General features: G+C 50.5%; 2 protein-coding genes and 1 long non-coding RNA gene across 4 annotated transcripts in view; 2 read left to right on the forward strand and 1 right to left on the reverse strand.

Moving 5' to 3' along the window:
• RFX7 (regulatory factor X7) overlaps nt 1-682 on the reverse strand; it is a 44841-nt gene extending 44159 nt beyond the window's left edge. Inside the window, exon 1 of the mRNA XM_080980670.1 lies at nt 372-682. Coding sequence (XP_080836796.1) covers nt 372-562 — 191 coding nt within the window. The 5' untranslated portion in view covers nt 563-682. The remainder of the gene's footprint in view (nt 1-371) is intronic.
• A 429-nt stretch (nt 683-1111) lies between these two features.
• On the forward strand, nt 1112-6403 carry LOC308462877. The gene is made up of 3 exons (XR_013979404.1): nt 1112-1434; nt 4490-4759; nt 6107-6403. It is a non-coding gene; the product is annotated as an uncharacterized lncRNA (long non-coding RNA).
• Nucleotides 6404-9898: 3495 nt separating this feature from the next.
• TCF12 (transcription factor 12) overlaps nt 9899-13283 on the forward strand; it is a 236997-nt gene continuing 233612 nt past the window's right edge. For both annotated transcript variants that reach the window (XM_080980742.1, XM_080980729.1), the window contains exon 1: nt 9899-9902. The gene's annotated coding sequence lies outside the window, so the exon portion shown is untranslated. The remainder of the gene's footprint in view (nt 9903-13283) is intronic.

Here is a 13283-nt window from a genome sequence, read left to right on the forward strand (position 1 = left end):
CCTCCCCCACCCTGCAGACACACAGGCACACACACACACACGCCCCGCCGCCGCCGCCGCCGCCACCTTCTTCCTCCTGCCGCCGCCGCAGAAAGAACCTTGCGGGATCGGAGCCAGAAGACAGCATGCGAGGGGAGGCGGCGCACCGGGGGCTCTGCAACCCTTGCAAAAACAAAACCCCGATCTGGAAGGCGAGGGGCCCGTCCAGGCACCCCGACCCGGCACCGTCGCGGCTCGGAGCGCCCTATCAATATGCAGCAGGCAGGGCGGCTGGGCACATGCAGCGCATGCATGAGTAAACCCCCGGCCGGCTCCCTCCCGAGCACCCAGCCAGCCACCCCCGGGCCCGGAGCCTTCCCCGGGCTGCTCACCAGATGGAGTTCTTGATCTTGTGCTGCAGCGCGCTGGCTTCGGTCCCCTGCAGCCCGGGCACCAGCGCCGGCAGCGAAGGGGCCGCCGTGGCCACCGGGACGACCCCGCCGGGGGCTTCGGGGGGCGGCTGCTGCTGCTGCTGCTGCTGCTGAGTCGGAGGTGGCTGGTGCTGCTGCGGCTCGTCTGCCATCACTGCCGGGTCGGGGCTGGCTGGCTGGCGGAGGAGGAGGCGGAGGCGGAAAAAGGGAGGCGGGCGGAGAGGGCGCGCGGCTGGCTCGCTTGGCTAGGCCTTCCCCGCCGCCGCCGCCGCACCACCACCACCAGCAGCCACCGCTGCAGCCCTCGCGGGAGCCGCCTGGCCCGGCTGCTGGCTGGAGGGGCGCATACCCGAGCAGGAGCCGCCGCCGCCGCCGAAGGAGGAGGAGCCTCCCGCTGCCGTTGCTACGCCGGAGGAGGAGGAGGAGGGAGGCGCATCGCGGCCAGGCGCGCACAAGGAAGGCCGGCCAAAGGGAGCCCGCAGCCGCGCAGCGCGAGCAGCAGCACCTCGCCTCCGCCGGGCTTGGCTTCTCCGCCTTGCAGCCTCCTGTGGCTGCCGCCGCCGCCGCTGCCGACTTGGTCGGTCGGTCGGCCGGCCGGACAGCCTGCCGTGCGCGCAGCCTCAGTTGGCGCGACCGCCCTCCTGTTGTCGCGGGAGAGGCAGGGAGCGAGCGAAGTAGGGCGCGCGCTCGGCCCAGGAGGAGGAGAAAAGGCGCAGCCGCCTGCCCGCCTCCTCTGGTGCTCGGCCCGGAGAGATGGGCGCCCCCCAAGCGCCCCGGCCGTCGCAGGTGTTCGCTGCCTCCCAGGGTCCGGCTCCAGCGGCTGGCATCGGCGGCTGCTGTCGCTGCTCCTGCTCTGTTGCCCGGAAGGAGAGACCCACTCCTGGCATCCCTAGGCATGCTTCGGAGGAACCGCCCCCGGCGAAGAGGAAGGCACGAGGGAGGCGGCTTCAATCCCGTGCATTGAGGGCTCGCTTCTTGGCAAGGAGCAGCCGGCCAGCGGAACGCAGCGGGACTTGATGCCAAGGTAAGGTGCCTCGACTTCTACTCGTCGTCTTCTGCCTGCAGAACTCCAGAGCGCGAGGGAACGCGGCTTGGAAGCAGCGTCGCGCTCCTGCACGTGCCCCGTGGCGTTCAGCATATGCAAGAATGTGGGTCGGGAATTGCAGCCTCGGGTTCCACGCTGCTTCTGAGTAGACTGCAGTGGATCGCACCACCTGAGATCACATGAATTATGACACAGGAGAGCCATTGGGCACCTGAGGATTTGCCTTGCTGGCAGAGGCCAAAGGGCTCCGTGGTGTCCATCTTTCCTCCACAACAGGAGGACAGTGAGGAATTCCTGAGCAAAGAAGGTCACACATCTTTTTTACCCCCATTTGTGGTATACTGTCTCTGAGCATGGAGGTTGCAGTTAGAGACCACGGCTGAGAGCAAATTGTAAGTGAAGTTTGGCTTCCATGAATGTGTCAAAGGCCCTTTTGAAGCCATGTCAAGCTATCTGATGTGGACTGGCAGAAAAAATATCCATTGTACCAGGAACCGGTACCATATTTGGCCCCTAAAGCATCCCACCCAAGCTGGACTGCAGAGGAGTCACTGTGAACCAGCAGCCTATGGCTCACGGACTGGCACTGGTCTGTGGACCAGCACTTTGAGTAGCACTGATCTAGCTCACAGCCGTCACCAACTCACTTGTGGCAGCAAGTCCCAATGGTTGATTGTGCCTTATGTGAAGAAGGGACACCTTCTAAAGGCTGGAAGCCAAGTTCAAGTTTGGGAAGCTTGTGAGTTCTAATAGTACCATTAACATTTAACTGGCTCTTTTTGGAGAGCTAGCTTGGTGATGAAAATGTCTGACTGGGATGGGAGGGGGGCAAGATTAAAATCTCCACTCAGCTCACTGAAACCATGGAGAGCTGTAAATCAGCATAGTAGTGAAACACAGGCGGATGAACCAAGGTGTGACGGGATAAGACAGCTTCTTCTGGGCCTGCTCTTGGTGGGCTCTCCTATAACAGCAGGCCGGAGGAGAGAAGTGTGCAGAAAGCTTCTCTTGCACTGGGCAATATTTGCCCCATGTCTGGACTGTAGTTGGTCTAAAATTCTGGGATCCCCATTTCCAATCTGCTCCCTAACAGATTCCAGAGAGAAAGGCCATTTTTCAGGAAGAGCAATGCTTTCTGGGAAGCTGTTTGAAGGCTAAAGCTCCAATAAAGAGCCAGTTCAAGGAGGGGAAGAAGTCAGCACATCAGTCCTCTGGAAGTTACGACCCTAACACTGTTGGGTCTGGCATTTGCTTCAGCGCCTGGGCAGCTCCACTCCTGCTTGTGCCTCAGATGGGGAAGGGAGAAGGTGGCAGGCTAAAGGCTACTGAGGAGCAGCCCTCTGCCCAAAGCCAGGCCTCAGGCCTGCTGTTTGGCTCCTGCCACCCTCTGACCCTGGGTCTCATGAAGAGGAGAGGGGAGGCAGAGTGGTCATCTTTCTCCAAAGCACTACCCTGTGAGATGCTGAAGGGGAAAAGAAGACAGGAAGAACCACAGTGCTGGTGCCAGTACTGAGTAAAAAGGCGGGAAACAGAAGACACCTTCTGAAGTGAGGCAGGGGGAAATCGGGACGGCCAACTGCCTTCTCCTCAGGGGAAGGGAAAAGGAACCTGACTGCCACTTTGAACTGAGACTGGCTTGTTCTTCCGTCATGAGTGGAGAAGACAAAACCATCTTGGCCCTTGGCTTGTGCCTGAGGCACATGCCTTTCCCCACTTCCAAATGAGTTTAGGAGAGCATAAATGGTGGCTGGCTTCCTTTTTTTAATGGGGGAGAGGTAGAAGCCATCTTAGCACTGGTTTTCTGTCTCAGGAACACACCTTTCCCAGCCACATAGTTGGAGGAGAAGAGCACAGGTGTCATGCAGGACGTTTGGCTTCTCTTTCTTGTGGTGAATGGTTCTTCCTCAGCTCCTTTGGGACTTGGGGAAAGAGCACTGACAATCTGAAAAGCTTTTTCTCTTTCATGACCATGAGGGGTAGCTGATATGGTACTCTCCAGATGTTGCTGGACCAGAACTCCCATCCTCTCAAATTAATGGCCACATCTGCTGGTGCTGATGAGTCCAGCAACTTTTGAGGGGCGCTGGGGTGGCTCCCACTTAACACCATTTATACCCAGGCAGGGCATAGCCCCTCCCCTTGGAAGCATCCTTGCCACTTGACTTCTCCTGTAGCCGTGTGGTTGTGTTGTCCCACCTACGACCACTGCCTCCCCTTGACACCTGGGAAGAAGGGTGTGTACCACATTGGGCCTTGTGATGACTGGCAGGCCGAAGCCCCTGGGCTGGTTATGCCTTGAATAAATACTAGCAGCCCTGTCTTCTGCCCTGCCTTGGTCAGCTGAATACTGCCAGCTGCAGTTCAGGCACTCCTTGCTCTCAACAGCCTCCGGGAGACTGTGGGGAGTGTTGTATACAACTTTGCCCCTTGCATAATAAAATCCTATCTACTTTATTGCATTTTAAAATGTATTCTAAGTCACCTCGCAAATTTCAGTTATTAGGAAGGCTATAAGGTACCCCTGCCCGTACGGGCCAGTCGTGACCGACTCTAGGGTTGCACGCTCATATTTATTTGGGGGCATTTATAGCCTTCCTAGGTGGCGCTGTGAGTAAAACCTCAGTGCCGATCACATGGTCGGCGGTTCGAATCCCCGCGGCGGGGTGAGCTCCCGTCTTTCGGTCCCAGCTCCTGCCCACCTAGCAGTTCGAAAGCACCCCTAAGTGCAAGTAGATAAATAGGTACCGCTTTATAGCGGGAAGGTAAACGGTGTTTCTGTGTGCTGCGCTGGTGCTGGCTCGCCAGAGCAGCTTCGTCACACTGGCCACGTGACCCGGAAGTGTCTCCGGACAGCGCTGGCCCCTGGCCTCTTAAGTGAGATGGGCGCACAACCCTAGAGTCGGACACGACTGGCCCGTACGGGCAGGGGTACCTTTACCCTTACTATGTTATGTATTTCTGTATTTTTGTATTGTAAACCACCCTGTGATGTGTGTCTGTGTGTGTGTGTGTGTGTGTACACTTTTGTCCACAGACAGCTTTCCGGGTCATGTGGTCAGCATGACTAAACTGCTTCTGGCGCAACAGAACACCGTGACAGAAATCAGAGTGCATGGAAATGGCGTTTACCTTCCTGTCGCAGCAGTACCTGTTTCTCTACTTGTGCTGGTGTGCTTTCGAACTGCAAGGTTGGCAGAAGCTGGGACAGAGCAACAGGAGCTCCCCACCATGGCACGGATTCAGCAAGCCAAAGAGGAAACATCACTATATAACACTGGTCTTGAAAGACCTACACTGGCTCCCAGTACGTTTCTGAGCACAATTCAAAGGGTTGGTGCTGACCTTTAAAGCCCTAAACGGCCTCGACCCAGTATACCTGAAGGAGCATCTCCACCTCCATCGTTCTGCCCGGACACTGAGGTCCAGCACCAAGGGCCTTCTGGCAGTTCCCTCGCTGCGAGAAGCCAAGTTACAGGGAACCAGGCAGAGGGCCTTCTCGGTAGTAGCACCCGCCCTGTGGAACGCCCTCCTACCAGATGTCAAAGAGAAAAACAATTACCCAACTTTTAGAAGACACCCGAAGGCAGCCCTGTTTAGGGAAGCTTTTAATGTTTAATAGGTTATTGTATTTTGGTGTTCTGTTGGAAGCCGCCCAGAGTGGCTGGGGAAACCCAGCCAGATGGGCGGGGTACAAATAATAAATTATTATTATTATATTATCACTATAGAATACAAAATCTTATAAATATCTATTATAATTGCCTATGCAGACTCCAGTTAGCTTTCAGCAATAGTGTGATGGTGAGTGTTGAAGTACAGGAGTTCATAATTGCAACCTTCAGCCTCCAAGGATAGGCCTGAAAAGCAGCTGTTGGGACTCAGAAGCAAACTTGAAATCCTTATTACCACCTCAGTCACTTGCTAGAGAAAGGAAAATGTGCCAGTTGGCCTGGCACGACTCTGGCAGGCGATGTCATTGCTCCTTCTTTTGCAGGGGAAGTCCCAGGGCTTGGTCCCTTGTGTCCTGTGTGCTACACTGGAGATTGCTATGCATTACTCATTTGGCAGCTTCCCATTAACTGCTGGTGACAGTGAAATTTAGAGAGGGGTGGGGGATTTACCTTACCAAAATACAGTGGTACCTCAGGTTAAAAACACCTCGGGTTACAAACGCTTCGGGTTACAGACTCCATTAACCCGGAAGTAGTACCTCGGGTTCAGAACTTTACCTCAGGATGAGAACAGAAATCGCGTGCCGGTGGCAGAGGGAGACCCCATTAGCTAAAGTGGTATCTCAGGTTAAGAACGGTTTCAGGTTAAAAACAGACCTCCAGAACGAATTAAGTTCGTAACCAGAGGTACCACTGTATGAAACTTTTTAATGTATTTGATGCTATTTTTAAATTGTCTTTTAATTTTTTATTTTGCCCTGGCTCTATTATTATTAATTTTCAATTCCATATAAGATTATTGTTCTAGCCAAAGACCATGACAAACAGTACCAATAAAACAATACAGATCCATAATATGAGCCAACATCCATGCTGTAAGAGAGGGGTTATTAGAGACACCAACAAACTCAAATCCTTCTTGATTTCAAATTAAACCTCCAAATCACCACAATAATTTATAGTGATTTTTTTTCTTGCAGCCAGTGCATAGAGAACCACTCTGTGTTATTAAGCTATTCTGAAGCTATTACTGTCACTCCAAGAAACCGGACCATTTCTACCAGGGCGTATCTGCTTGCTTGTATGAGCAAAGGTTTCAGAAAGCAATTGGATCTTTATATAAGGAGCAGGCTAACAGATAATGAGTGATGTCTTCCACCTGAGGCTGACCACAAATTCAAAGTCTATTTTGGTATGGGATGTTCTTGTAGCGGCCATCCAAGACTGCAGTGGGCATCGCTTGGAAATACAGCTTAATAAAGGCATTTCTTAAGGAAGCCGGTTTGTCTGATAACTAGCTCTAAAATGCTCTGGATACAAATTGGGGGGGGGGGGGGCGAAATTGGTGTTTCTAATTATTTGCAGGTCCCTTCTATCCAGAAGAGCCAATTCCTCAGTTGACACTTATTCAAGGTCAAAGTAGAGCTCAGTTCTGGGAAACATTATTATTATTAATTGCATTTATCCATTACTTACTACAACAGTGTCTTAAAATGACATACAATTATAAAAGCAGGTATGATGTACAATTTAAAATATACTAAAAAAGTAACACAACATCAATTGACTAAAGGTGTTCATTGGGCAATAACAAAAAAAGTGCAAATCCTTTCCCACCCTACTAAAATTCAGATTTGAGGATCCCTCAGTAAAGAACAGGAATGTCTTTGGTGTCTAAAAGCTGTTGTTGCTGTTACCACTCTACCCTAAGGCCCCAGGGCGGGTTACAACAATTGCAGTTGTTAATAATGTTGTAAATAATGGTCACATTTATTAATAATGGTGCCTGGCAGCTCTCTCTAAGAAACATTCCATAACTGGGAAGCCACCCCTGAAAAGGCCCATTCTTGTGTTGCCACCCTCTGCACCTTCCTCAGAAGATGGGAGGCACATGGCAAAAGGCCTCTGCCATGCCTAGCCCTGACCTGCTGCCAGACACTGAGTCCTTGAAGGATGAACCAGACACACAAACAGGCCAAGGCCCTTGTGGGTTGTCTGGCTTCTCTAGTTCATGCATTGGTAAGTTCATCGCTGGGTTTTTGCAATTCACTCTATGTGGAGTTGCCTTAGATTCAGACGCTGCCTGTAGGGACAGCTCACCTTTAATATATAACACATGTGTTGACAGCTCAGTACTGGCTGCCAATACATTATCGAGCCAGATTTAAAGTGCTAGCTTTGACAGCAGAAGCCCTACATAGCTTGGAACCTAGATACCTGAAAGACCACCTGCTTCCTTATTTACCTGCCCTGACTTTGAGGTCATGGGGGGGGTGTCCTCATGGTGCCACAGTTCTCTGAGATATAATGCAGTGGCACTCTCAGCAGTGGCCGCACCCTGATTCTGTAGTGCCCCCCTCCCCTCTCAGATGCAAGCAGCACCAATGCTAATGGAGGTAAATACATGGCTATTCACCCAAGCATTTGGTTAAAATAGTGCCCCTCACTTGACTGATGTAGTTATGCCGTTAGTATGCTGCTTGATTTTATACGAAATTGTATTTAAATGAAATAATCACTTTATTGTATTTCAGTGTTTTCCCTTGCTCTGGCCTTGTGTGAACAATGAAGAGCAGGTAGTAGTTATTTCAATAAATAAATACAAATAAATTCCTTTATATACCTTTTAATTTGCACTGGAAAGCACAATTACGAAGCCGAAGGGACTCACGTTAAAATATATACTAAGCATTGGAGCCTCTGACAATATCAGATCTATGAACTGAAAACTTATTCAGCCCAAACAATTTTGTGTTGCACTGCTTGAGTAAAAATTGGGGGGGGGGGGGTAGTGTGCATATAGTTTCTCACACTACAGTTTAGAGCAGGTTAGACAAGGAGAAATTGGCTCGACAGAGCAGCCAGTCTAAGGATAAATTTAGCCACCCCACCGATAACGAGGGCCAAGCTAAATTTGGGTTCCCCTCCCTCTGTCTTTGGCAACCAGAGAAGAGAGCTGCTCTGAACTCAAGCCAGGAGAACTAAAAAGTGCGTTTGATAAGTGCACACTCTCAGACAAGGAGAGAAACCCAGCCTACTATTGTTTTTATGCCTGCGCAAGAAAGCAACTCCATACTGACAGCTGCACAATCTATGAAACCAATTTGGTTGAGTTAGTAAAATATACTGAACAATCACCAACTTTGTCTCACTCTTTAGTCCTGCAAGGCTGGCTACAACCCATTTCCCTTTGGCACAGCCCTCACCCCTGCCCTCTGTGATCAGAAGGCATAACTTCAGAAGCAGCCCTAGGAACGTATGAGCATGAACTGCACCAGTAGTTTAGCAGTCTGCCTGGGGCAGAGCAATGCAATTCCAAAAGGGGGTGATGTATCTCTGAATGAGTTAATTTTGCCGCTTATATCTCCATTACCAGCATATATTATTTCAATATCAGTTTAGCCAGTACGGCAGGGGTGGGAGCCAAGTGCTCTCCAGATATTGTTGGGTTACAACTCCCGACATCCCATGACTGTTGGCCATGCTGGGCACTGTAGTTTCTTCTTCCATAAACTTTCCCACTCCCCATCTTTTATTATGAGAGGGCCTTCTCTGTGGTGGCCCCCAGGGTATGGAACTTCTTCCACTTTGAGATGCGTCCCTTTGTGTTTTCCATCACTAGATCAAGAGGCGCCTCTTTGCCTATGCCTTTGGGGTGGATGAGTGACGTAAAAGCTTGCTGCCTTCTCCCTTTGCAGTGTCAAACCTGTGTGGTGTAATATTTAGGATGTTGGGTGAGGACCTTGGAGACCAGTGTTTCAAGCCCCTTCTTTCTCCCCACCCCTTTTAATTATTATTAATTGGAATCCATGGATATCATACACAATCTTAAATACACGTACACAGAAAAGGTAATGATGATGATAACCTTAAATAATTATACCATTCAATATTTATTTAAACTTGTACTTATGCGTACTCTTTTCTTGTACTTTCTAACTAAACAAAAATAAACCATTTCTGCTTGGAATTCTAGGTAGTGATATCCCGAAAAATATAAGAGAAATCTTTTTACATGCGACAGCCGCTGCCTGGCTACTAATTGCATCAAATTGGAAAGGGGGGAAAGTACCAACAGTAAGGGAATGGCAGAATAAGTCACTAGACTATGCAGAAATGGCTCGATTAACAAATAGATTGAGGGGAAATACAAAACAATCATTCACTCAAAAATGGGATATGTTTAAGAAATACCTACAAAAATATAATAATGACATAACATCTATGGCAGCATTTGAATGACCCATGTGTAAATCAAACATAAATAAGGAAAAATGGTACGATGTTATGAGAAAGTATTAGAAAGTATTAGAAAATATATTAAGAGTAAGGTAATAAGTATAAGTACATTCAATATTGTAAATGTAAAGTACATCGAAGAATAGTAGCAGTAAGTAGTGTTGCTGAAATCTTGAATTAGGGGTTTAACCTTTGTTGTTGTTGTTGTTTTAGTCGTTTAGTCGTGTCCGACTCTTCGTGACCCCATGGACTAGAGCACGCCAGGCACTTCTGTCTTCCACTGCCTCCCGCACTTTGGTCAAACTCATGCTGGTAGCTTCGAGAACGCTATCCAGCCATCTCGTCCTCTGTCGTCCCCTTCTCCTTGTGCCCTCCATCTTTCCCAATATCAGGGTCTTTTCCAGGGAGTCTTCTCTTCTCATGAGGTGGCCAAAGTATTGGAGCCTCAGCTTCACGATCTGTCCTTCCAGTGAGCACTCAGGGCTGATTTCCTTAAGAATGGAGAGGTTTGATCTTCTTGCAGTCCACGGGACTCTCAAGAGTCTCCTCCAGCACCATAATTCAAAAGCATCAATTCTTCGGCGATCAGCCTTCTTTACGGTCCAGCTTTCACTTCCATACATCACTACTGGGAAAACCATAGCTTTTACTATACGGACCTTTGTTGGCAAGGTGATGTCTCTGCTTTTTAAGATGCTGTCAAGGTTTGTCATTGCTTTTCTCCCAAGAAGCAGGCGTCTTTTAATTTCGTGGCTGCTGTCCCCATCTGCAGTGATCATGGAGCCCAAGAAAGTAAAATCTCTCACTGCCTCCATTTCTTCCCCTTCTATTTGCCAGGAGCTGATGGGACCAGTGGCCATGATCTTCGTTTTTTTGATGCTGAGCTTCAGAACATATTTTGCGCTCTCCTCTTTCACCCTCATTAAAAGGTTCTTTAATTCCTCCTCACTTTCTGCCATCAAGGTTGTGTCATCTGCATATCTGAGGTTGTTGATATTTCTTCCGGCAATCTTAATTCCAGCTAGGGATTCATCCAGCCCAGCCTTTCGCATGATGAATTCTGCATGTAAGTTAAATAAGCAGGGAGACAATATACAGCCTTGTCGTACTCCTTTCCCAATTTTGAACCAATCAGTTCTTCCATATCCAGTTCTAACTGTAGCTTCTTGTCCCACATAGAGATTTCTCAGGAGACAGATGAGGTGATCAGGCACCCCCATTTCTTTAAGAACTTGCCATAGTTGGCTGTGGTTGACACAGTCAAAGGCTTTTGCGTAGTCAATGAAGCAGAAGTAATAATAATAATAATAATAATACATTTTATTTATATCCCGCCCTCCCCAGCCGAAGCCGGGCTCAGGGCGGCTAACAACAATAAAACAGTACAAAAGTACAGCATAAACACCAGTCTAAAATCATTCGTTATAAAATTAATTAATTCAAGCCACTGGCAACTATTGGGCCAGAGCTCCGCGAAGATTGCCGAGGGAGGGAGTCAGGCTGTGCCCTGGCCAAAGGCCTGGTGGAACAGCTCTGTCTTGCAGGCCCTGCGGAAAGATGTCAAGTCCCGCAGGGCCCTGGTCTCTTGTGACAGAGTGTTCCACCAGATCGGAGCCACAGCCGAAAAAGCCCTGGCTCTAGTTGAGGCCAGCCTAACTTCTCTGTGGCCTGGGACCTTCAAGATGTTTTTATTCGAAGACCGTAAGTTTCTCTGTGGGGCATACCAGGAGAGGCGGTCCCGTAGGTACGAGGGTCCTAGGCCGTATAGGGCTTTAAAGGTTAAAACCAGCACCTTAAACCTGATCCTGTACTCCACCGGGAGCCAGTGCAGCTGGTATAGCACCGGATGAATGTGGTCTCGCAGCGAAGACCCCGTAAGGAGTCTCGCTGCAGCATTCTGCACCCGCTGGAGTTTCTGGGTCAGTCTCAAGGGCAGCCCCACGTAGAGCGAGTTACAATAATCCAGTCTGGAGGTGACCGTCGCATGGATCACAGTGGCTAGGTCAGGGCGAGAGAGGTAAGGAGCCAACTGCTTAGCTTGGCGGAGATGGAAAAATGCCGCCTTTGTTATAGCTGCAATCTGCGCCTCCATGGAAAGGGAGGTGTCGAAGATTACACCCAAACTCTTAACGGACGGTGCTGGCACTAATTGCGCCCCCGCAAGAGATGGGAGTTGTCCCCCCAATCCCATATCGCCCCGTCCCAGCCACAGGACCTCTGTCTTCGAAGGATTTAGCTTCAACCGGCTCCCACGTAACCATCCAGCCACAGCTTCCAAACATCTGGTCAATGTGTCTGGGGCCGAGTCAGGATGGCCATCCATCAACAGATAGAGTTGGGTGTCATCGGCATACTGATGGCAACCCAGCCCAAAACTCCGAACAAGCTGGGCGAGGGGGCGCATAAAGATGTTGAAAAGCATCGGGGAGAGTATCGCACCCTGAGGTACTCCACACACCAAGGAGTGGCGCGATGACAATTCCCCTCCAAGCGCCACCCTCTGTCCCCGACCAGAGAGAAACGAGCGCAGCCATTGAAGGACTGTGCCCTGGATCCCCACGTCGGCAAGGCGGTGGTCCAGAAGTTCATGATCGACCATGTCGAAAGCTGCTGACAGATCTAGAAGAATCAGCAGCCCCGACCCGCCTCGATCCAGCTGTCTACGAAGATCATCTGTTAGGGCAACCAGAGCCGTCTCGGTCCCATGACCAGCGCGGAAGCCGGACTGGAATGGATCCAGAGCCGATGTTTCATCCAGAAACCCACCAAGCTGTTCAGCAACCGCTCTCTCAATCACCTTACCCAGGAACGGAAGATTCGAAACCGGGCGGTAATTGGATAGATCTAAAGGATCTAATGATGTTTTCTTTAAGAGCGGGCGCACCACTGCCTCCTTCAGTTCCCCTGGGAATGTCCCCGTGCCTAGGGACAAATTGATGATATCCCCCAGGAGGGCCCGCACCTCGTCTGGACATGCTCTAATCAGCCAAGACGGGCACGGGTCGAGAGGACAGGTGGTGGGCTTTCCAGCTCGGAGGAGTCTGTCCACATCGGCTGGGGATATCCGGTCGAAGTGGTCCAATACTGGACCCGAGGACAGTCGAGGGGCCTCCAGTTCCTTTATTGTATTCAAATTGGCCGGGAGGTCATGGCGGAGCAACAAGACTTTCTCCGCAAAAAAGCTCGCAAATGCCTCACAGCTGTGTGTCAAATTGTTATTTAAATTTGGCTGTCCCTCAAGGGACGTTAAAGACCTGATTATACTAAATAATTGTGCTGGGCGAGAGCTAGCGGATGCAATGGAGGCCGAAAAGTATGACTTCTTAGCAGCCTTCACTGCCATCTCGTAGGTTTTCATAAAAGCCCTATAAGATGTTCTTGAGGCTCCGTCACGGGCACCCCGCCATACTCGCTCTAGCCGTCTGAGGTCCCGCTTCATTTTCCGGAGCTCCTCGGTAAACCAGGGAGCCCGGTTTCTGCGGGGTCGCAGAGGGCGCTTAGGTGCGATCTCATCAATGGCTGCCAGGAGCTGGGTATTCCAGCCCTCAACAAGCTCAGTCAATGAGTCGCCAGGGGGAGCAAGGTCCCGCAAGGCTTGGCGGAATCTATCAGGGTCCATCAGCCTCTGCGGGCGAGCCCAAATCGGCTCGCCACCTAAGCAGGGTGGGGGTGGAAAGTCAATCCTGGCTTTCAGAGCATAGTGATCAGACCATGGCACCTTCATCGAAGGAGACATGATCACATCTATACCTACGCCAAAGATCAAATCCAGCGTGTGGCCTGCTTGATGTGTGGGGCCCGAAACAAACTGGGAGAGCCCTAGTGTCGCCATGAAAGACACCAGGTCCAGAGCCTGTGAGGAGGGAGTGGCATCAGCATGGATGTTAAAGTCCCCCAATACCAATAGGTTAGGGAACT

This window comes from Podarcis pityusensis, assembly GCF_964106645.2.
Source record: "Podarcis pityusensis genome assembly, chromosome: 14".
In the NCBI taxonomy this organism is placed as follows: Eukaryota; Metazoa; Chordata; class Lepidosauria; order Squamata; family Lacertidae; genus Podarcis; species Podarcis pityusensis.